The sequence below is a fragment of the Odocoileus virginianus genome, chromosome 28 (assembly GCF_023699985.2).
Source record: "Odocoileus virginianus isolate 20LAN1187 ecotype Illinois chromosome 28, Ovbor_1.2, whole genome shotgun sequence".
Classification (NCBI taxonomy): domain Eukaryota; kingdom Metazoa; phylum Chordata; class Mammalia; order Artiodactyla; family Cervidae; genus Odocoileus; species Odocoileus virginianus.
The window spans coordinates 16,872,806-16,898,388 of NC_069701.1; the positions used below are offsets into that span (position 1 = coordinate 16,872,806).

The 25,583-nt window shown below is 38.4% G+C and overlaps 1 protein-coding gene across 5 annotated transcripts in view; it reads left to right on the forward strand.

Annotated features, from left to right (window-relative positions):
- The window catches only part of LOC110150627 (glycerophosphodiester phosphodiesterase domain-containing protein 4-like), a 142,010-nt gene that overhangs the window by 101,065 nt on the left and 15,362 nt on the right, over window positions 1-25,583 (forward strand). For all 5 annotated transcript variants that reach the window (XM_070457261.1, XM_070457259.1, XM_070457260.1 and 2 more), the window contains 3 exons: window positions 6,082-6,229; window positions 15,719-15,801; window positions 16,780-16,832. In XM_070457261.1, the coding sequence (XP_070313362.1) occupies window positions 6,082-6,229; window positions 15,719-15,801; window positions 16,780-16,832 (284 nt within the window). The remainder of the gene's footprint in view (window positions 1-6,081; window positions 6,230-15,718; window positions 15,802-16,779; window positions 16,833-25,583) is intronic.

A 25,583-nucleotide genomic window follows, 5' to 3' on the forward strand; every position in this document is an offset into this window, starting at 1 on the left:
GTCTTGAACCTTCTGGTCGGGACGGGAGTTTGGGGAGAGTGGATACATGTACAGGTGTGGCTGAGTCCCTTTGCTGTTCACCTGACACCATCACAACATTGCTCATCGGCTGTACCCAAATGCAAATAAAGTTTTTAAAAAATAAAGTGTATCTCTGATAAAGGGAAAGTGAAAGTCGCTCAGTTGTGTCCGACTCTTTACGACCCCATGGACTATACAGTCCATGGATTTCTCCAGGCCAGAATCCTGGAGTGGGTAACCTTTCCCTTCTCCAGGGGATCTTCCCAACCCAGGGATCATAGCTAGGTCTCCCACATTGCAGTCGGATTCTTTACCAGCTGAGACACAGGGAAGCCCATATCTATTATAAGTAGAATATTATGGGTTCTTGCTTTTATATTTAGTGGGACAATCTCTGCTTTTCAGTGGGAATATCTGACCCATTAATAATTAGTTTACTAATGAATATACTTAGGTTTATATTACATCTTGCCATTTTTCCTATTTGTCCTCTTTATTCTAGATTGGTTATTTGGTCATTCTTTCAATTTGGTCATCCTGACTTTCAGTGTTTTAAGTTCATTGATTATTTCCTATCATCCCTATTAACTTTTTACATTTTTGAATTATTTTTTTACTAGTTGCTCTAGAAATTATAAGAAGTATCCTTACCTTATTACAATTCACCTTTGGATAATTTTTCCATGATGTAGAGTATAGAATATTGAAATCTTAATTCCACTGACTATCTGCTGTCCTTTGTGTGATTGTTGTGATGAATAATATTTTAGTTATAAACCCCAGAGTACATTTTTATTATATTTTTAAAACTATCAGTAATATTTTTAAAATTAAACATTTTAAGATTAAATTAAACTTTTGAGATAATTGCATGCTAACTTATAAGAAGTAATACAAAATGATGCTGGATACCTTTTATCCTGTTTACTCCAATGGTAAACTTGTAAAATTTTAGTACAATATCAAAACCAAGGTATTGATGTCAGTGCAATCCACCAATATTACTCAGATTTCCCCAGCTTTGCTTATATCATTTTGTATGTGTTTTGTATATATAGTGCTGTGCAGTTTTATTACATGTGTAGGGTAGTGATTCCAATGCCACAACCAAGACAGACTGGTTTCATCACCAGAAGTATTCCTATTGTTTCTCTCTGATAACCACACTCCTCTTACTTCCTTCCGCTTCCCCTCACCTCAAACCCTAACTCTTCACAATCACTAATCTAGTCTCCACTTTTATTATTATGTCATTTTGAGAATATAATATAAATAGAATCATAAAATATGTTAACATTTGTGATTGGCTTTTTTTCATTCAATGTAGTTCCCTTTGAGAGTTATCTAAGTTATTTCATGTATCAATAGTTTATTGTTTTTCACTGCTGAGTAGTGTTCCATTGTATGGATGTATTGAAATTTGTTTACTCATTCGTCAGCATAAGGCTGTCTGGTTGTTTATTTATAAGTTATTGTAAATAAATCTGTTTTGAACATTTGTGTACAGGTTTTCATGTGAATGTAACAGATTTTAGTCATTTAAAAATGTTTTAACCATGGTAAAATATACATAATGTAAAATGTGCTATCTTAATTAATCATTTTAATATACACTGATTACTTGTACAACCATTCCTGCCATCAACCTACCCCTTCATCTTGTATACTCAACTCTATACTCATTAAACAATAATATCCCTAACAACTCCTTCACCCCAGATCCTGGCAACCCCCATTCTGCTCTCTCTCTCTCTTATCTTGACTTATATAAGTTGAATCAGACAGATATTTGTCTTTTTATAACTGGCTTATTTCGCTTCGAATAAAATCCTCAAGGTTCATCCATGTTAAATCCATCCATTGCAGAATTTCCTTCTATTTGAAGACTAAATAGTATTCCATTGCATATATATACCACAGTTTGCTTATTTATTTAACAGTTGATGAACACTTGAATTGCTTCCATGTTATGTGCAGTGCTGAGCTGAGCTTAGTCACTTGGTCGTGTCTGATTCATTGCAACCCCATGGACTGTAGCCTGCCAGGCACCTCTGTCCATGGGGATCCTCCAGGCTGTAATACTGGAGTGGGTTGCCATGCTCTCCTCCAGGGAATCTTCCCAACCCAGGGATCAAACCCAGGTCTCCTGCATTGCAGGCAGATTCTTTACCATCTGAGCCACCAGGGATGCCCTAGTTAGAGTGAATAATGCTGCTATGAACATGAATATACATATATACATATATATATATATATATCTTCAAGACCCTTCTTTCAATTATTTTTGCATATATCTATTAAGCAGACTTGCTGGAACTTATGGTAATTCTATTTTTAGCTTTTTGAGAAACTGCCATACTGTTCTCCACAAAAACCAATAGTACACAGGAGTTTTAATTTCTTTACATCCTCCACATTCTTGTTGATTTCTGGTTTTGTTTTTTCTTTTTTTTTTACATAGCCATCCTAATGAGTTGGTATTAGTTCTCGAAATGTTTGGTGGAATTCAGCAGTGAAAGCAATGGGTCTAGGACTTTTCTTTGTTGGAAGATTTTTGGTTAATGATTCAGTCTCCTTATTCATTGTAGGTTTGTTTGCATTTTCTAATTTTTCATGATTACAGAATAGGTTTTGTGTTTCTAGGAATTTGTCCATGTAAGTTATCCAGTTTGTTGGGATAGAGTACACTCTTATAATCCTTTTTATTTCTGTAAAATAGTAATGTCCCCATTTTTATTTCTGATTTCAGTGATTTGAGTCTTTTTTTTTTTTTTAGTAGTACATCTAGGTAAAGGTTTATCAATTTTGTTGATCTGTTTGAGGAACTAACCTTCAGGTTCATTCATTGAATTTCTCTATTGGTTTTCTGTTCTATGATTCATTTATTTCTGCTCTGATCTTTCTTGTTTTCTTCTTTTCACTATGTTGGATCAATTTATTCTTCTTTTGCTAGTTCCTTAAATTGCAAAATTTGGATGTTGAGGTCTTTATTGTTTTTTAAATGTAAGTGTTTATAACTATGAATTTACCCACCATCACCACTTTTGCTGCATGCCAGGTTTTAGTATATTGTGTTTTCATTCTCATTCATCTCCAAAAGGGGAAAAAAGTGAACAATGGGGAGGGAAGGGTATTGACCCTGTTAACCCCTGGTAGTCACTCCAGTGGGAGAGGTTTGTAACAATAGGGGGAGGTACAACAATCATGACATCCCCATTCTGTCTACACCTGTGTGAGGAGAAGCATCAGTCAGCCATCAAACCACAGATTCCTATTATTTGAAGGATAAGATCCTTTTGGCCCACCTTGGTTCCTAAAACTGTCCAGTCTGCCTCAGGAATATGGGGCCACCTGGCTGCCGTGTGCTAGGGACTCACGTACTGCAGCTGCTACTGGGCCAGGTGATGAAAGCCACCAAAGTTAACTATAGCTTACCATCCAAAACTTCCCTGGAAGTTGAAAGCCTTCAACAGATTCCATAGTTCCAAAAGAGTTACATTAGGCAGATTCTTTTAGTGCAGTTGTTGTCTAGGTGAGGAGAGAGATTCCTAATGTTTCCTTTTCAATCATCTAATAATTCTCTCTCGTAAGCATAAGTTTTTGTTTTTATGAAATAAAGACCTGAGAATATAGTTGCTAGGTTATGGTAATTACTTGTCTAATTTTATGAGAAACTGCCAGACTTTTGGGGGGAAACTTTTACGTTCTTGTCAGCAGTGTATAATGACCCAGAATCTCTATAACCTTACCAATTTTTGGCATCGTCATTACTTTTTGGTAGCCATTTTAAGTGTATAGTGACATCTCATTGTGGTTTTAGTTTTCATTCTCTGATGGCTAATGATGTAGCACATATAATTATGTGCTTATTTCTCAATGGTATATCCTCTTCAGTGAAATGTTTCTTCATGTCCTTTCTAATTGGATTGCTTGATTTTTTTTTAATTGAGTTTTGAGAGGTCTCTCTATAATATAGGTATTAGTCCTTTGTCGGATATGTTATTTATAAATATCTTGTCCCAGTATGGCTGGACTGTAACATCCTCTTAACAGAGTCTCCTACAGAGCAGAATTTTAAAATTTAGATGGAGTCTAATTTGTCAGTTTTACCCTTTATGAATCATGCTTTTAATGTCAAGTCTAATTCTCTGTCTTGCTCTTAGATCTCAAAGATTCCTCTTATTTCTTTATATAATTTTATTTATTTATTTGTGACTATGCTGGGTCTTTGTTGTTACACTAGCTTTTCTCTACTTGCTTTGAGTGGGGCTATTCTGTCTGCAGGCTTTTCATTGCTATGGCTTCTGTTGTGGAGCACAAGCTCTAGGGTGTGTGAGCTTCAGTAGTTGTGGCACGTGTTTTAAACATATTCTTTCCCTGGTGGCTCAGATGGCAAAGAATCCACCTGCAATGTAGGAGATGTTTGTTTGATCCCTCCGTCAGGAAGATCCCCTGGAGAAGGGAATGGGTACCCACTCCAGTTTTCTTGCCTGGAGAAGTCCGTGGACAGAGAAGCCTGGCTAGCTGCAGTCCACTGGGTCGCAAAGCATTGGACACAATTGAGCAACTTGTATTTTTTACAGATTTTCAGATCCTCATTTATTTTGTTAAAGCTTATACCTAATTATTTAATTTTCTTTGGAGTGATTGTTAATAGTATTGTTTTATATTTCAATTTCTGTATGCTTATTAACATACAGACATGTGATTGGCTTTTGTGTGTTAATTTCAAGAAGTTTAAGAACAAAACTTTTAGCTTCAAAAAACATTTCCTTATTTTTAGATGATCTGTAGAATTGTCTTAGACACAGTCTAACATTTTGGGTAACTAATTGCAAGTATTCCTGTAAAGGTGGTATGGTTATTTTTATTTACAGTTTATACACTGAGCCTAAGAAATTGCCAAGTTAGTATGTGACAGAGCTGGGATTTAACCCCAGGCTTGTGCAGAGTTGTTTTCAATATGTTATAACATCTCAGGGTTAAAAAGTCTTTTGAAGGCACTTACATGATGTATTTTCTGAGAAATTTAATTTCTAATGACAACTTGACTAGATGTTCTTCTACTGTTTCTACAGATAGTGCACAAATATTTACTGACATTTCATTCTGCCATTGGGAAGTGCTGTATTCCATTCCCCCTACTCATGCTTGTAAAGTTATTTTATATTTGAAGTTTAAATATTCACCAAATTAGTACTCGTTTTTTCATTCCTTCATTTAACTGTTTCTACAGGCAGGTATTATGGTACGTAAAACAACCACTACCACCACTGGATATACAGAGGGTTCCCAGGTGGCACTAGTGGTAAAGAACTCACTTGCCAATGCAGGGGACTTAAGAGATGCATGTTCTATCTCTGGGTTGGGAATATACCCTGGAGGAGGGCATGGCAGCCCACTCCAGTATTCTTGTCTGGGGAATCCCATGGGCAAAGGAGCATAGTGGGCTATAGTCCAAAGGGTCACAAACAGTCAGACAGGACTGAAGTGACTTAGCACGCATGCACTGAATATTCAGAGTTGAGTAAGACATAAGTCTTTGCTTTTAATTTGCTTACAGTTAAGTAGAGAAGATTGATAGGAAGGCACATAGAGTAGAGGACGGTAAGTGCTCTGATGGAAGTAAGTGCATTTGCTGCCCAATAGTGTACTGGAGCTGGTGCATGTCAGCTTATGGGAGCAAATTGTGAGTATTTATACCATGGAAATTGACAAGTTCCATTAGGAATTTGTTAGGGCTTTCCTTTTTTCCCTTTCCCCCGCCCTTCCTTCTTTCCTCCCTCCCTCCCCTCCTTTTTCCCTCCTTCATTTTTCTTTCCTTGAGGAGCCAGTTTACTAAAATACTACTGCTGGCATAGTAGCAAATGTATTAAGTGCAGTCCTTCATCTCATTGCAGTATGAGCTAATTCTGCATGTCATATCATAGGTTGTCCTACTATCACCTACTTCTGGTGATTTAGGCAACATCCTTTCTCACATATAGTGACTGTTTCCCTCTTAGGTGATGAGAGTGAGATTAACTCTGAATCTCCTGTGGGTTCTTTTTTTTTTCCTAGAGAATATAGAGCAGCTAACATCAGCATCAACTTATACCTTGTCAATGAACCTTGGCTCTTCTCACTGGCCTGGTGCTCCAGGATTCAATCAGTGACCACAGACAACATTCAGGTCCTGAATGAGATGACTCAACCTTCCTACTTCATGGTGAGCTGGTTGTCTAGATTGTTCTTCCAAGTCTGGTACAGTAGGAGTCTCTGTCCCCCACCCGCCCCTACATTGCCCATTATGCACTCCCCAGGTAGCTACTTAAGAGCAGAGACTTATGTGAGATTGGAGATGTGCATTCTCTCTTCTCTCATCCAGATCCTTCTGTGATTTTCAGGGGGAAATTAATATTGGTATAATGATTGCTGTTTATTGAGTCCTCACAATGTGCCTTTCATGCATTATGTAGTTTTTAAACCTCTGAGTTAGCCACTGGGAGTATCCCTGTGGAGAATCTGAAGCATCACATGATGCAAGATTCAGAATGAGGTCTGACTCCAGAGGTGTGTTACTGCAGCCTCACTTTCCTGAAGGCACAGCGACAATGACAGTGGCATGAGGTGTGGGGAGAAAACCCAGGGTACTCGATTCCAAAGTAAGCACTGTGTGTCCAAGCAAAATGCTTTTGAAAAGATGAGCAAGTGTCCAGCCACCTAGTTTGATTTTCTCTCTGTCCTGCTACTGCTTATGGCCAGAGAATTGAGGACCTGAAATCTTGAGTCGTAATCCCAGCTAAATCCCTTCACTTATTACTTGTGGAGGGAACTTTACACATACATACATACATACATAGTCGGTATAGACTATGTAGACTGAATGGGACAGTCAGCATCAGAAAACACTTTATCTCCACTGACTGTTTATATTGCTCTGAGCTAGTCTTTCCCTTCCCCTGAATGAGATCTCACTCAGATCCCATAGCTTTTTTAGTCACTCTTATAGGTTATTTTTTTTTAATTAGAGGATAATTGCTTTGCAATGTTGTGTTGGTTTCTTTTATACAGCAGTGTGAATCAAGCCATAAATATGCATATGTCTCCTCCCTCTTGAACTTCCCTCTCACCTACCACCCCACCCCACCTCACCCCTCTAGGTTGTCACAGAGCACTGGGTTGAGCACCCTGTGTTTTGCAACAACTTCCCAGCATTAGTTTTCTATTTTACATATGGTAACATATATATGTTTAAGTGCTACTTTCTCATTCATCCCACCCTCCCCTTCCCCCACTGTGTCCCCAAATGTATCCTCTATTTCTGCACCTCTATTCCTGCCCTGAAAATAGATCCATCAGTACCATTTTTCTAGATTTCATGTGTATGCATTAATATACGATATTTATTTTTTTCTTTCTGACTTACTTCACTCTGTATAATAATAATAGGTTCTGGGTTCATCCACCTCACTACAACTGACTCAAATATATTCCATTTTATGACTGAGTAATAATGTTCCTTTGTTTTGTATGTAACACAATTTCTTCACATTCATTTATTGATGGACATCTAGGTTGCTTCCATGTCCCAGCTATTATAAATAGTGCTACAGTGAACATTGGGGTATGTGTGTCTTTTTTTTTTTTCTTTTCATTTATTTTTATTAGTTGGAGGCTAATTACTTCACAACATTTCAGTGGGTTTTGTCATACATTGACATGAATCAGCCATGGAGTTACATGTATTCCCCATCCCGATCCCCCCTCCCACCTCCCTCTCCACCACTTAGGAGTATATCTACCTAAAGAAACAAAAGACCTATACATAGAAAACTATAAAACACTGATGAAAGAAATCAAAGAGGACACAAACAGATGGAGAAACATACTGTGTTCATGGATTGGAAGAATCAATATTGTCAAAATGGCTATTCTACCCAAAGCAATCTATAGATTCAATGCAATCCCTATCAAGCTACCAACGGTATTTTTCACAGAACTAGAACAAATAATTTCACAATTTGTATGGAAATACAAAAAACCTTGAGTAGCTAAAGTAATCTTGAGAAAGAAGAATGGAACTGGTGGAATCAACCTGCCTGACTTCAGGCTCTACTACAAAGCCACAGTCATCAAGACAGTATGGTACTGGCACAAAGACAGAAATATAGATCAATGGAACAGAATAGAAAGCCCAGAGATAAATCCATGAACCTATGGACACCTTATCTTCGACAAAGGAGGCAAGGATATACAATGGAAAAAAGACAACCTCTTTAACAAGTGGTGCTGGGAAAACTGGTCAACCATTTGTAAAAGAATGAAACTAGAACACTTTCTAACACCATACACAAAAATAAACTCAAAATGGATTAAAGATGTAAGTGTCTTTTTGAATTATGATTTTGTCAGGTTTTGAATTTGGTATATGCCTTGTAGTGTGATTGCTGGGTCATATGGTAGTTTTATCCTAGTTTTTAAAGGAATCTCCATATTGTTCTCCATAGTGGCTGTGTCAATTTACATTTCCACCAACAGTGCAAGAAGGTTGCCTTTTTTCCACGTCCTCTCCAGAATTTGTTGTAGACATTTTTCATTGAAATTTTTGTGTTGGTTTATTACTGAGATGTACTTTAAACTATATTTTAGTTTAGTTTATGTTTTAATTTAGACTGCTATATTTTATTTTTTTACTTAAATTGATTTTTAAATGGAGGATAATTGCTTTATGATATTGTGTTAGTTTCTGCTATACATCAGCATGAATCAGCCATAGGCATGCATATGTCCCCTCCTTCTGGAACCTCCCTTCCACCTCTTACCCCATCCCACCCATCCAGGTTATCACAGAGCACCAGATTTGAGCTCCCTGTGTCACACAGCAAATTCCACTGGCTATCTAGTTTACATATGGTAGTGTTTCAACTCTTTTAATTTGTCCTTTCCTCCCCTTCCCCCACTGTGTCCATAAATCTGTTCTGTATGTCTGTGTCTCCATCGCTACTCTGCGAGTAGGTTCATCAGTACCATCTTTCTAGATTCCATATATATGTGCATTAATATATGGTATTTGTTTTTCTCCTTCTGATTTACTTCACTCTGTGTAATAGACCCTTGGTTCATCCACCTCATTAGAACTGACTCGAATCTGTTCCTTTTTATGGCGGAGTAATATTCCATTGTATGTATGTACCACAACTTCTTTATCTATTCATCTATTGATGGACATTTAGGTTGCTTCCATGTCCTATCATTGTAAATAGTGCTGTGATGAACATTGGGGTACCTGTATCCTTTTCAGTTATGGTTTTCTCAGGCTATATGCCCAGTAGTGAGATTATTGGGTCATGTGGTAGTTTTATTCCTAGTTTTTTAAGGAATCTACATGCTATTCTCCATAGTGCCTGTACCAATTTACATTCCTACCAACAGTGCAAGAGGGTTTTCTTTTCTTCACACCTTCTCCAACATTTATAGTTTGATGATAGCCCTTCTGACTGGTGTGAGGTGATACCCCATTGTAGTATTGATTTGCACTTCTCTAATAATGAGCATTGTTGAGAATCTTTTTATGTGTTTAATAACCATCTGTATGTCTTCTTTGGAGAAATGTCTGTTTATGTTTTCTGCTCATTTTTTAGTTGGGTTGTTTGTTTCTCAGGTATTGATCTGAATAAGCTGCTTGTATAGTTTGGAGATTTTTGTCAGTTGATTCATTTTCTATTATTTTCTCCCATTCTGAGGGTTTTCTCTTCATTTTATTTACAGTTTCATTTGCTTTAAAAAAATCTTTTAAGTTTAATTAGGCCCCATTTGTTTATTTTTGTTTTGATTTCCATTATTCTAGGAGGTGGTTCACAGAGGATCTTGCTGTGATTTATGTCAAGTAGTGTGCTGTGTATGTTATTCTCTAGGAGCTTTACAGTTTCTGGCCTTATATTTAAATCTTTAATCCATTTTGAGTTTATTTTTGTGTATAGTGTTAGGTAAGAGGTGTTCCAGTTTCTTTCTTTTCCGTGTAGCTGTCCAGTTTTCCCAGTCCACTTACTGAAGAGATTGTGTTTTCTTCATTGTATATTCTTGCCTCTTTTGTCAAAGGTAAGGTGCCCACATGTGTATGGGTTTATCTCTGGCCTTTTTATTTTGTTCCATTGGTCTGTATTTCTGTTTTTGTGCCAGTACCATCTTTGTCTGAATGACTGTAGGTTTGTAGTATAGTCTGAAGTTAGAAAGGTTGATTCTTCCAGCTCCACTTTTCTTTCTGAAGATTATTTTCACTATTTGGGATCTTTTGTGTTTCCATAGAAATTATGAATTTTCTTGCTCTAAGTCTATGGAGAATACATTGGTAGTTTGATAGGGATTGTTTTGACTCTGTAGATTGCTTTTGTCATTTTCACAATATTAGTTTTTCTAATCCAAGAACATGGTATATCTCTTTATCTGTGCCATCTTCTGGTTCTTTCATCAGTGTCATAGTTTTCTGCATACAAGTCCCCTGTCTGTTTAGTTAGGTTTATTCCTAGGTATTTGATTATTTTGTTACAGTGATGAATGGGATTGTTTCCTTAATTTCTTTTTTTGATTTTTCATTGTTTTTGTATATTAATGCAAGGAATTTCTGTGTATAAGTTTTATATCCTGCCATTTTACCATGTCCGTTGATTAGCTCTAGTAATTTTCTGGGTGTATCTTTAAGGTTTTCTATGTATAGTATCATATCCTCTGCAGAGAAAGAGAGTTTTACTTCTTTTCCAATCTGGATTCCTTTTATTTGTTTTTCTTCAAAAAACAACCAAACAACAATAGGAAAAAAAAAAAAAAAAGCAGAAAAACCCTGGGCTGTGAAGGGTGGGGCTTAGGTTGGGAAGGGTTTAAGCAGTGGCACAACAGCTGGAGTGAGATTTTAGGTAGTGGTAAAGTCCTTATTTGGACTTCCCTGGTGGCTCAGACGGTAAAGCTTCTGCCTACAATGCGGGAGACCTGGGTTCAATCCCTGGGTCGGGAAGATCTCCTGGAGAAGGAAATGGCAGCCCACTCCAGTATTCTTGCCTGGAAAATCCCATGGATGGATAAGCCTAGTGGGCTATAGCCCATGGGGTCGCAAAGAGTTGGACACGACTGAGCTTCACTTTCTTTCAAAGTCCTTATTCAGGACCCTTGCCTCCAGAAAAGGTGCTGGGTAGGGGTGGGGACCGTCCCTCGCTCCACCCAGCCAAGGGAGCCTATTCTGTGCCTCCAACTTTGGGGCCTGGAGGATCAGGCCTGGGTCCCCAGGAGACGCCCTGGGTTGAGGAGGTAGGGAACACTAGACGGGTTCTTGCTCCTACACATCCTGAGGGATGTTCCCCCTTCAGGAACGGCTCCCTCTCCTCTTCCCTCCTCCTGTGCCTGCCAGACCTATGTGGGCTGAGGGTACCCAGAGGGCTCCAGAGGGCAGATGGCCTAACCTGGAGGAAGAAAAGGGCCATAGAGGGAAGAGAGGGCCCTGGAGGGCAGAGAGGGGGGTCCCAGGGGGTGGAAGGTCTGGTCCAGAGGGCCGATGGGGCCCCTGGAGGGATGAGGGGGACCTCACAGGACTGCCCAGAGGGACTAGGAAACCAGGCCCTGGAGGGCAGAGGGCTGGGCATGGGGCCTCAGGTGGTTCCTAGGGCTGAGTGGGTAGGGGAGCACCAGGCAGTTTCCTGCTCCTCAAACCCCATGGGAGCTGCTTCCAGCCTGCCCGCCCTTTTCTTCTCCCCACTATGTCTCATGCTTAAGGGACCTTCCTGGGCGGAGGGGGCCTTGAAGGGTGGAGGGTTCCCTGGAGGTGGACGATGCCCCACAGTGAAGAGGGTTTGGCTGAAAAGGTGGAGAGGGCTCCAGACATCAGGGGAGGCCTCTGAGGGCAAGGGTCCAGGCCTGGGGCCCCAGGGATCTCCCTGAGGACAAGTATAAGGGGAGCCTCAGGGACTTCTGCTAGTGGCGTCTGAGCCACTAAAGATCCCTCCTCCTCCCCACCAAGCAAGCCTTCCTCTTCCAGTGCCTGAACTGTGCCCCCACCACCTAGGCCCCGTTGTCCCCCAGCAGCCTAGCAGCCCTGACAGTCCCCTGGCCTAGGCCTGCCCCTCTCCTCCCTACCTAGTACCTGATCACCCCTTGGGCTTCTCCTGTCAGCTTCACTGTGGGGAGTCTCCTCCAGTGTCTTGTGAGTATCTTGGGCATGGAGAGACACAGACTCTCTGTCTTCCCTGCAAAAGTTTTTTAAAGTACCATTTAGTGACCAAAAAGTCTCAATTCAGGATCAAAGTGTCTAGTCCAAAATAATAACCCAAACTGTTAACTACTTTGAATGTTAAAGCTTTAGGCACAGACACCTAAATGAGAAGCTGAAATATTTTAGGTTGCCTTCCCCATCCCTCCAGCCTCACTAGCCCTTGTTTCTGACTTGGTCAGGGTCAGGAGCAGGTACGAGGTGGTCAGGGCCAAGGGCACAGTCTCATAGGGCCAGAACTGTATTGAGGCCCTATGGTGGCAGTGTAAAACTGCTTACCCTTTCTTCCTTGGTGCCTTGGGCAGCTTTTGGTAGGGTCACCTACCTAAAAGGAGGTCCCTTGGTATAGGTGAAGCCTTTCCACTTGTCTGTCCCCATATTATCCTGCTTCATGTATGAACTATAAACTTCTCTTAACATTTTTGTTTTTAAAAATTGATTGCAAAAAAAAAATTGATTGCAAAGTAAACTTGTTTTTATATAAAATTCAATCATTATAAAAATACATAAATATAGAAAGCAGTACACCCCTCCATAATCCTGTCTCCCTAAATCAGTCGTTTTTCCAAGTTGTCTCTTTGGATATATTAAATAAAACTTTACAAAGTAAAACTTCTCATTTCAATATTTGAATTGATAATAAATTCATATGATTAAAAATTCAAAGAATGTAAAAGTTGTAAGTAAAAAACTTCTTTCTACACCTGGCTTGTGATTTTTTAAAGAGCCCAAGGTTAATTTGTTTAGGGAGTTGGGGCCAGTATCCCAGGGGCCTTCCTTAAGCAGCCTGCACTCTGGGTTAGAATATGCAGGTTCAAATCTTGGCTCTACCACCTGTTGTGTGAACTTGGAAATGTTAGTTAACCTGTCTGGGCTTCAGTTTGTTTATTTGTAAATTGGGGAGAAAAATACCACAAAGAAGTAATTTTATCCAACGTAATCCTCTTTGCTTATCAGTCTGTTAATTCAAGTATTTTAATTGGGAAATTGTGAGATAAATGATATACGGTCTATTAGTATTTTACTATGTTTAAAAAACCTATCTAATACTTAATGACTTAAAACTGACAAATATTTGTCATATTCTGTATGACGTTTGAGTGATTTCTCTGGTCTCAGCCAGTTTGTTTGGACTGGGTGATCAAGGATAGCCTCATCCATATTTCTTGAATCTTACCTGGGATGACTGCAGTCTTTCTTCATTTGGTTACTCATCCTCAAGGAAGCCAGCTTGTTAAAAAAATATTTATTTAGTTTTTATTGAAGGTTAGTTGCTTTACAGAAGTTTGCTGTTTTCTGTCAAACCTCAACATGAATTAGCCATAGGTATACATATATCCCAGCTTTTTTGCACATGTTCACCTGGTGGCATTGGGTTCTCAGCAGCGAGAAAGGCAAGCCCCAGTGCATGTGCCTTTTTAAGGATCTCCCACTTTGATGTTTGCTAATGTTCCACTGGCCAAAGGTAATCACATGGTCAAGTCCGGATTCATGGTGGGGCAGGACAGAAACAAACTTTGCCTCTTGTTAGAGAGGAACAGCAGAGTCACTCTGCATACAGACCTGCATTTGGGAAGGAATATTGTGATCATTTTTATAAATAATCTACCACACACATATTTCACACATTTTAATTTAAAATTCATTCAACTTTTGACACAGATTCAGGTCTTTTCTTGGAGTATATTTCAGTTGATTGAATTCTGTATTCTCTTGCTTGTGTATACTTCCTAATGAACCAGCTATGATTTCTAAGTTTTGTTTCCTTAGAACACAAGAACTTGAAGTCATTTGGAGAAATGACTGGAATGAGGAAGCCATACAGATTTTTAGAATCCTCCTCCACCCCATCTCTTAGTGTTTCTCTCACACCTAAGGCAATTGCAGCTCATTTTTTAAATAACCTTTTCTGTCTTCAACAAGATTTTCAAAACACTGATTTAGTTTCCTTGAAAATGACATACTTAAAAAAAAAAAGAAAATGACATACTTTTAAACTCAGACTTTACAGAATTTAGTAAAACTGAATTATACTGCACAGTTGTTAACAACTGGTACAACTGTTCTAAGCCATTTGGGTAGTAAGGATAACTGATTCTTGGTGATTGTACAGCTCACCTTATGGACATCCTGGAGCAGGCTAAAACGTCTGTCAGTCAGTCCCAGAGGGGATTAAGAACCTCAGTTTAGTGGAAGTGGTTTAAGAGCTTCTAATGTACCTGCCTAGTAGAGCTGTTGTGAGGTTAAGCTGTGAAAATACCCTTAATGTGCTTGAGACACTTCCTTAGCTCCTTTAAGTTCTCATTAATGTTAGTTGTTGTTCTCATCATCATCATGATTGCTCATGTTATTATTATTATTATCATCACTGTTATTAAGTTCAAGGGAAGACCTTGGGATAAGATGGAAATGGCATATGAAAGAATAAAAATGGTAGTCCCAGTACCATCAGGTAATACTAGAGGAGAGGCAATGAAGGTGGAAAGGGATAATCAAACTAGGGAGTTAAGGACTTCCCTGGTGGTGCAGTGGGTAAGAATCTGCCAGCCAGTGCAGGGGACACAGGTTTGATCCCTGGTCCGGGAAGATTCTGTAGGCTGCACAGAACCACTCAGCCTGTGTGTGTGCCACAACCACTGAGCCCGTGTGCTGCAGCTACTGAAGCCCCCGCACCTAGAGCCTGTGCTCTACAAGAGAAGCTCCACACAGAAGCCCGAACAGCATACTCACTGCAACTAGAGAAAGCCTGAGTGCAGCAGTGAAGATCCAGTGCAGCCAAAAACAAAAAACCAGAAAGCTGTGGAGTGAATAAAACTCATATAAGATAACCTAGAAAATGGAGCTCTGTGAAATCAGTGAGTCAGGCAAGGAGCCTGGAGAAGTGGACGTGTTAATTAAGAATTGTAATTTCAGTATGTTTATTTGAAGCATGACAATTTAGAAGGATTCTTAAATGCTGGTTCACAGACTGGTTGCTTTTTCCTGGGAAGCTTGTAAAAAAATGCCGAAGTTCTAACTCCTGAGTCTGTAGTGAGGCTCAGGAAGCTATATTACTAAAGGCTGCAGCACAGGTAGATTTGGATGCACAGCCAGGTTTGGAAACCTGTTCCATGAACACATAGAGCACTGGAAGTCAAGGAACTTGGGCTACAGTCCTGGGTCCAGAGAAGACCTGCTGTGTGACTTGCAACTTGCTTGCGACTTGCTCAGACCTCTGTTGAGGCCCCAGGGAAGTGAGGTGTGTGAAGTGTTTTAGCCCTTGTGGAGCCCTCAGCACATGTCAGGGGGGATTACATTGGTTAGCAGCAGGTATTCTTTGTGTTCCACGCTAACCTTAGCAGTCAAGGTTCCTCTCCCTGCGCTGCCCCTGCTCCATCCCTGACAGCCAAGCCAGGGACTTGACCTACATGTCTATATTCCCTTCCAGCTGTCAGTCCTTTAACTGTGTTCTCTGCTTTGCAGACACCAAAGTACTATTTGATTGTGTGGATTCTCATGGATATTCTTTCTGCAGTTTTCATTGTTGCCATACTTTATTTTCATTGGTAAGCATATATTTGTAATTTTATATGATTTTTCCCCAAAATAAAAATATAAATCGTTTTATGGAAATTTGAAGGAAAACAGTTACATTCGTCCCATAATCCCATGTGGCAGGTCCTCAGGGAGACAGGGTTTTCTCATCAGAACCTCCGATTTCTTCTCATGCTGCCTTCACACCCTTTCTCCTACCTCTACCTGAGACCATATTCTAAGAATAAGGACTCTCACAGGCTTCCCTGGTGGCTCAGATAGTAAACAATCTGCCTACAATACAGGAGACCTGGATTTGACCCCTGGGTGGGGAAGATCCTCTGGAGAAGGAAATGACAATCCCTTCCAGTATTCTTGCTTGGAGAATTCCATGAACAGAGAAGCCTGGTGGGCTCTAGTTCATGGTGTCACAAAGAGTCAGACATGACTGAGTGACTGACATAGCTAAAGCTTAATCAAAACCTGTTACTGCAGATCCCCTGCGGATCAGTTGGGAGAGGACTGGAGTTGAAGGTTGTTCAGAACAAGTGCCTCCCTCTTCCCACCTTCCACAGGATGGGACACAGTAGGGTGCTGTGTAAAGAGCAGTCTCACCCTCCAGGAAACCTGGCTTTTGGTCCTGGTTTTTCCCATCATTGCTGGGTAACCCTGGGGAAATCACTGCCCATTTCCAGACCATAGCTTTTGTATTTGTCTGAGAAAATGACATTTGAGAATTCTTGAGGGGAAAATGCTACAAGATTCCAAAGTTCAGGGTGAGAGATGGAACATCTGGTAGAAGAATTTTTAGCTAGAAGAGACCATAGTGTTTAGATCGCATCATGCCCATTTTTTCCTCATTTGAGCTATCCTTTGAAAAGGAGGAAACTATAAACCCTCTGTTTAACATAGAATTTGATTGGATAAAGTTCTTTTCTGGCCACTGCCTTGAATTGTTGCCTATTTTGGATTAGATCCATGAGGCTCATGGATACTCTGCTTCCTTCCAGGTGGAAAGAGAGAAAAAAAGAAAAATTACTCAACAGCACCAGCATTCATACAGGTAAAGTTAGAGGCCTAGCCCACTCTCATCATCCCTACCCATTGCCTCCAGGATTTAGGGCCTGCCTTAATGTTTCTGACAAGAGTCGAAGGAGGTCTGAAATTGGGGAGTGGCGACCACTGAGAAATTGGGATAAATGGGTTGGATACAGATTCTGGGCGCCCCTGGCATCAGGATTCATTGTGGACTTTGATCTTCTAAGTGTTGATACTCCTTGGAAGGTTTTGAAATGGATACTTTTTTGTTCACCGGTTCATATATTTATTCATCACATAGTTATTGAGTATCCACTTTGTGCCAAGCACTGTGAGAGAGATTGAAGGAACTGAAAGTTGTCTGTGGAGGGTGGATCAAGAGATGAGAGGACTGGCCCACAGAGAGTGGTGAGGAAGTAGGCAAAGGCATAGCAATTGATACCTTTGGGCCAGATGCCTAGGTATAAGACAGTGAGGCTGCCATGCTCATCAGGGCTGTGTGCTATAGGCAACTTTAATTGTGATATGTATGTTGGAAGGTTGAGGGAGAAAATTGTGGAGGGGGCATGCTGAAAAGAACATAGACTCTGCATATAAGCAATCAGGAGATGGCAAATGAATTTCAAACAAGGCAGCAATATGCTTAGACTTTTGTGTAAAATGATAGAATAGCAGAATAACTTATTATTCAACAGAACAACTCAAATGAAATGAAAGGAAATTAAATGAAATAAATGAAAAGAAATGGATTTTCATTCTTTGAAACTGAAGGTTTAAGCCAAGTTCACTGAAATCTCTTAAGGGACTGAGAGATCTCAAGTAACTGAGTTCTATGGATTTTTAGATCACTCTGCTAGCTGGTAAGAAGTCTGAAGGCCATGTTCCAGTTCCCTTATGATTTTTAGTAGTTACATTAGTACACTAGGGCTATGAAAACAAAATACCACAGACTAGGGGGCTTAAATAAACAGAAGTTGATTCTTCTTATAGTTCTGGAGGCTAGAGGTGAAAGATCAATGTGTCTGCAGGTTTGGTTTTTTCTGAAGCCTTTCTCTTTGGTTGCAGATAGCCACTTTCTTGCTGTGTCCTCATATAACCTTTCTTCTTTGCACACACTACTACCCACCACTTCCCAATGTCTCAAATTTTTTCTACTCTAGTCAGATTTGAATCAGGGCCCACCCCATTGGCCTCATTTTAGCTACCTCTTCAAAGGCCCAGTTTCCGTATATAGTCAGATTTTCAGGTACTGGAGATTATGGCTTCATATGAATTCATATGAATGTGGGGCACAAAATTCAGCCTGTAACAATAATCCAGTGAAGAAATGGACAGAATATGGAATAGCTGAGGAGTGCATGAATGAGAGAAGTTTTGAAGGAAAAGTCTTAAAATCTGTTTAAATTGGGATAAAAGACATGTCTAAAATGCCTTATAAAAGTACAGTTAACTTGACCTCAGCTTCAAAACATGTTGAAATGATGATAAGGAAATAAGGTGAATAAGAAATAAATTGAAATTTTTCCTGTTTCTTATAGCATTTCCAGTTGCCCATTTAGAGAAACCAATTTTTCCTGATCTAAGTAAATGTGTTGAAAAGCTGTTTGAGTACTTCCAAGAGACACTTCTAGGGCCTCACCCCAACTCCTAGAAGGGGTGGGGCCAAATTCAGAATGAGAAAAGGTACAAAGATGACCAAAAAGAAGCCAAAACCACAGCCCAGATTCATTTATGTTGAGGAGAACAGAGCTTTGAACACTAAGCAAAATTCACATCTTGTACCATGATCACCTCCGAGATGGGCATATACTGCTGCACCTAATGCTGCCTCCAGATGGCTTTCATCACCTCTTGAGCTTTAGGATACATTTTTCAGCCCTTTAAAGAAGTTCATCCTTTGTCTTCTGTCTCATATAGTTTCTTATGAAAAGTCTTATAAAAACATCTTCCATTTAAAAAATCATTGTTCATCTACTGGTAATATGTCATTTTTATCTGGCTGCTTTTTAAGGTTGCTGCTTTTATTATTGGTTTTCAGTAATTTTATTATAGTTTATTTTGTTGTGTTTAAGTGTGTATATGAGTGAGTGTGTGTGTGTGTGTTCATCCTGCTTAGAGTTTTCTGAGATCCTTAGATCAGAGTATAATTTTATCAAATTGGATAAATTTTCAGTCTTTGATTTTCAGAATTTTTTGCCTCTACCTTCTGTCTTGGTTTCCTGTAAGTTAGCAAAATTCTGTTCATTTTTATTTTTAGCCTTTTTAATGTCTGTGCTTCATTTGGATAGATTATATTTCTGTATATATTAGGTTTTTATTGATACAGAACAAATTATCACAAATTTGGTAGCTCAGTACAACACAAACTTATCATCTCAGAGTTTGTATGGGTCAGGAGTCTAAGCCTGTGTTTGTCTGGTCCTCTTCATAGAGTCTCACCAGGATAACATTGAGGTGTTCGCCTCGGCAGCAATCTCATCTGAGACTTAGATTCTGCTTCCAAGATCACTGGTTATTGGCTGATATTAGTTCCTTAAAGTTGTGGGACTAAAGTGCTCCTGTTTTCGTGATTACTGTTGATTGGGTTTTGATTTGAGTTTAGAAACCGTATCCAGTCCTGATCATTTTGTCCTCTCAAAATGTGGCAGATTTTTCTTCAATGCCAGCAGGAGAATATCTCTTTAGAGTAGGTGAATTCAGAGAAAAAAGGACAAAGGAAGGAAAAATAACATACGAAACAAACAAGAGACAAGTTGAAACTTGGTTATCATTAATTCAGCTACTTTGTTAATCTTTAAATATCAAAGAAACAAATACTCAAAAGTAGAGACTTCATGCAAGATAGGAAAAAAGCGAGACCCAACCATATGCTGTCTACAGAACTAATGTTTCAAACACAAAGGTTCAAATAGATTACAAAGTGAAAGGATGGGACAGTGATATGCCATGCAAACAATAAATATAAAAAATATTTTCTGAAAAAATAAACTTTAAAGCATGGAAAATTACTGGAAACAAAGATTCCATAATGATTAAAATGTCAGTATATCAGGGAAGACATTGTAGTTATAATTGCTTTCAGTTAGTAAAAGAGTTTCAGAACATGTTAGTCAACAACTGAAAGAGAGATCATAGTTGGAGATTTTAATATTTTTCACTTAATACTTAAAACACCAATTAAACACAAAAAATAAATAAGAATGAATATAGAAATCTGAACATTTTCAGCCATCTTGACCTAACTGGCATATAACATTTTACCCAAGAACTACAGAATATACAGTATTTTCAAGTGTACTTGGCATATTTCTTCAAATAGAGTACATGACAATCCTTTCAACAGCCTGGGAGAGATAGCTGATTTAGCTAATTCATAGAAAGAAACAGAAAATCAAGGAAAATGAGGAGACGGAGGAATATAGTCCTGTCAAATGAACAAGACAGAAACCTCAGAAAAACAACTAAATGAAACTGAGATAAGCAGTTTACCTGATGGGACTTCACTATGATGATCATAAATATGCTCATCAAACTCAGGAAAGGATAAACATAGTGAGAACTTTAGCAGTGAGATAGAGAATATAGTACCAAAGAGAAGTTATGACTAAACTGAAAAATACACTAGAGGTGCTCAGCAGCAAAGTAGATGAGGTGGAAAAACAAATGAGTGAGCTAAAAGATAAAATGGTGGGACTCCCTCAGACAGAGCAGTAAAGTGAAGAATTTTAAAAAGTGAAGATACCATATGTTGCCTTTAGGACAACATTGTGTGGAGTAACATTTGCATTATATGGGTCACAGAAGGGGAAGAAAGAAAGGACCAGAAAAATTATTTTAAGGAATAGTGACTAAAAAATTTCCTAATCTGGGGAAGCAAACAGACCTCTGGGTCCAGGAAGCCCAAAGAGCTCCAAATAAGAGGAACCCAAAGAGACACACATAAGACATATTGCAACTAAAACGGTAGAAGTTAAGAATAAAGAGAATCCTTAAAGCAGCAAGAGAAAAGTAACTCGGGGTAATAAAGGAGTGTCATGATATACTCAAAGTGCTGAAAGGAACAAACTTTCCATCACAGACTGTGCACAGCTAGCTTAACATTCAGAATTAAGGAGAGATTAAGAGTTTTTAGGATAAACAAAAGCTAAAGGAGTTTATTGCCCCTATACTTGTTCTATATGAAATATTAAAGGGACTTCTTTAAACTGAAAAGAAATGACACTAAATGGTAATAAGAAAACATGCAGTAATTAAAATCTCACTGGAAAATGTACATATATAATAAAGGTAGGGGTTCAATCACCTATAAAGCAAGCATTAAGATTAAAAGACAAAAGTAGTAAAAATGATGTAAAATTTCAGTAATTAAGGAATGCGTAAAATAAAAAGATGTAGAAAGTGTCATCAGTAGATGAATTTCAGAAGACTGAAATCTTACAGAATATATTTCATGACCACAGCAAAATTAAATTAGATACAAACATTAATATGACATCTATAAATACCTCTAGATTCCAGAAATTAGTGTATTTCTTAACACTGAGTGTTAAAAAAATAAATCATAAAGGAGGTTGATTGGAAAAGAAGTAAAACTCTCACTGTTTGCAGATGACATGCTCCTCTACATAGAAAACCCTAAAGACTCCACCAGAAAATTACTAGAGCTAATCACTGAATATAGTAAAGTTGCAGGATATAAAATTAGCACACAGAAACCCCTTGCATTCCTACACACTGATGGTGAGAAAACAGAAAGAGAAATTAAGGAAACAATTCCATTCACCACTGCAATGAAAAGAATAAAATACTTAGGAATATATCTATCTCAAGAAACAAAAGACCTATATATAGAAAACTATAAAACACTGATGAAGGAAATCAAAGAGGATACAAATAGATGGAGAAATATACCATGTTCATGGATTGGAAGAATCAATATTGTGAAAATGAGTATACTACCCAGAGCAATCTATAGATTCAAAGCAATCCCTATTGAGCTACCAACGGTATTTTTCAGAGGACTAGAACAAATAATTCACAATTTGTATGGAAATACAAAAAACCTCGACTAGCCAAAGCAATCTTGAGAAAGAAGAATGGAACTGGAGGAATCAACCTGCATGACTTCAGGCTGTACTACAAACTACAGTCATCAAGACAGTATTGGTACTGGCACAAAGACAGAAATATAAATCAGTGGAACAGAATAGAAAGCCCAGAGATAAATCCATGCACCTATGGACACCTTATCTTTGACAAAGGAGGCAAGAATATACAATGGAGAAAAGACAATCTCTTTAACAAGTGGTACTGGGAAAGCTGGTCAACCACTTGTAAAACAATGAAACTAGAACAGTTTCTAACACCATACACAAAAATAAACTCAAAATGGGTTAAAGATACAAACATAAGACCAGAAACTATAAAATTCCTAGAGGAAAACATAGGCAAAACACTCTCCGACATAAATCACAGCAGGATCCTCTATGACCCACCTACCAGGGTAATGGAAATAAAAGCAAAAATAAATAAATGGGCCCTAATGAAACTTAAAAGCTTTTGCACAACGAAGGAAACTATAAGCAAGGTGAAAAGACAGCCCTCAGATTGGGAGAAAATAATAGCAAACGAAGCAACAGACAAAGGATTAATCTCAAAAATATACCAGCAACTCCTGCAGTTCAATGCCAGAAAAGTAAATGACCCAATAAAAAAATGGGCCAAAGAACTAAACAGACATTTCTCCAAGGAAGACATACAGATGGCTAACAAACACATGAAAAGATGCTCAACATCACTCATTATCAGAGAAATGCAAATCAAAACCACAATGAAGTACCATTACATGCCAGTCAGAATGGCTGCTATCCTAAAGTCTATAAACAATAAATGCTGGAGAAGGTGTGGAGAAAAGGGAACCCTCTTACACTGTTGGTGGGAATGCAAACTAGTACAGCCACTATGGAGAACAATGGCTTAAATTCCTTTAAAAATTGGAAATAGAACTGCCATATGACCCAGGAATCACTGCTGGGCATACACACCCAAGAAACCAGAATTGAAAGAGACACGTGTACCCCAATGTTCATCGCAGCACTATTTATAATAGCCTGGACATAGAAGCAACCTAGATGTCCATCAGCAGATGAATGTATAAGAAAGCTGTGGTACATATACACAATGGAACATTACTCAGCCATTAAAAAGAATATATTTGAATCAGTTCTGATGAGGTGGATGAAACTGAAGCCTATTATACAGGGATTCCCTGGTGGCACAGATGGTAAAGCATCTGCGTGCAATACGGTAGACCCAGGTTCAATCCCCATGTTGGGAAGATCCCCTGGAGAAGGAAATGGCAACCCACTCCAGGTCTCTTGCCTAGAAAATGCCATGGATGGAGAAGCCTGGTGGGCTACAGTCCATGGGTCACAAAGAGTCGGACACGACTGAGCAACTTCACATTATACAGAGTGAAGTAAGCCAAAATAAAAATGCCAATCCAGTATACTAATGCATATATATGGAATTTAGAAAGATGGTAATGATAACCCTATATGTGAGACAGCAAAAGAGACACAGATGTATAGAACAGTCTTTTGAACTCTGTGGAGGGTGGGATGATTTGAGAGAATAGCATTGAAACATGTATATTATCATATGTGAAACAGACCACCAGTCCAGGTTCATTACATGAGACAGGGTGCTCAGGGCTGGTGTACTGGGATGACCCAGAGGGATGGGATGGGGAAGGAGGTGGGAGAGGGGCTCAGGATGGGGAACACACATACACCCATGGCTGATTCATGTCGGTGTATCCACTACAATATTGTAAGTAGCCTCCAATTAAAATAAATAAATTTTAAAAAGGAGGTTGGAAAATATTTTAAAGGATAATGCATGTACAGTAGCAAAATTTTTTGTGGTATAGCTAAAGCAGGACTTACAGGGAGATTTCTAAGTTTAAATCTTAGAAGAAATATTGGTTTAGTATTCATTGTTTCTACCTTAAAAATCTAGAAAAAAATAAAGTAAATATTTTCTAAGTGAAAGAAGGAGATAAAAAAGACAGCAGGAATCAAAGACATAGAAAAGACACAAACTGAGGAAATAAAAAGTTGGTTCTTGAGAAGATTAATAAAATTTATAAACTTGTAGCAAGATGAGAGAGAGATTGCCAATATGATAAATAATGGAGAAAAAACATTTGACAAAATTCAACATCCATTCATGATAAAAACTCTTACTAAAGTAGGTATAAAGGAAGTATATCTCAAGGTAATAAAAACCATTTATGACAAACCTGCAGCCAACACAATACTCAGTGGTGAAAAGCTTAAAGCCTTCCCTCTAAAATCTAGAACAAGACAAGGATGCCCACTCTCACCACTTCTATTCAACATACTATTGAAAGTCCTAGCCGCAGAAATTAGATAAGAAAGAGAAAAATAGGTTTCTAAATTGAAAGAGGTAAAATGGTCATTTTACTATGATATGATACTATATATAGAAGACCCTAAAGACTCCATACAAAAACTATTAGAACTGATAAATGAATCCAACAAGGTGGCAGAATATAGGATTAACATACAGTAATCTGTTGCATTTATTTAAACTTAACAATGAAATATGAGAAAAGGAAAGCACTAAAAAAAAACAATTTCTTTTAAAATTGTATAAAAAATACTTAGGAATAAACCTGACCGAGGAGGTGAAAGGCTTATATGCTGACAACTGTAAGACATTGATAAAGGAAATTGAAAGTGATTCAAAAAATGGGAAGATATCCTATGCTCTTGAATTGGAAAAACTAATATTGTTAAAATGGGAATACTCTCCAAAGCAGTTTATAGATTTAATGTGATTCTTATCAAATTACCCATGAAGTTTTTCACGGAACTAAAATAATTCTAAAATTTGTATGGATCCATAAAATACTCAAAATCACCAAAGCGATATTGAGGAAAAAGAACAAAAGTCAGGGACATAACCCTCCCAGATGTTGTACAACACTACAAGTCTGTAGTAATCAGAACATCATGATAATGGCATAAAAACAAACATATGGATCAATGGCACAGAATAGAGAGCTCAGAAATAAACCCATACACCTATAGGCAGTTAATCTTTGACAAAGGAGGCAACAGTATACAATGGAGAAAAGACAGTCTCTTCAGCAAGTGGTGTTGGAAAAGCTGGACAGCCACATGTAAATCAATAAGGTTATAACACATGCTTCACCATATACAAAAGTAAACCCAAAATGGCTTAAAGATTTAAAGACATAACACCATAAAAGTCTTAGAATATAGGCAAAACATTCTCTGACATAAATCATACCAATATTTTCTTACGTTAGTCTTTCAAGGGAAAGATAAAAGTAAAAATAAACAAATGGGACCTAATCAAACTCATAAGCTTTTCTATAGCAAAGGAAACCATAAACAAGTGAAAAGACAACCTTCAGACTGCAAAATATGCAACCAAAAAGGGCTTAATTTTCAAAATATACAAATAGCATACAACTCAATAACAAAAAAACAACTCAAGTGAAAAAGGGACAGAAGACCTAAATAGACATTTTTCCAAAGAAGACATACAGATGGCCAATAGACACATGAAAAGATGCTCAATATCACTTAATTATTAGAGAAAGGGAAATCAAAGCTACAATGAGGTATCACCTCAAACCCGTCAGAATGTCCATTATTAAAAAGTACAAACAACAGATGCTGGGGAGGGTGTCAAGAAAAAGAAACCCTCCTACATGGGTGGT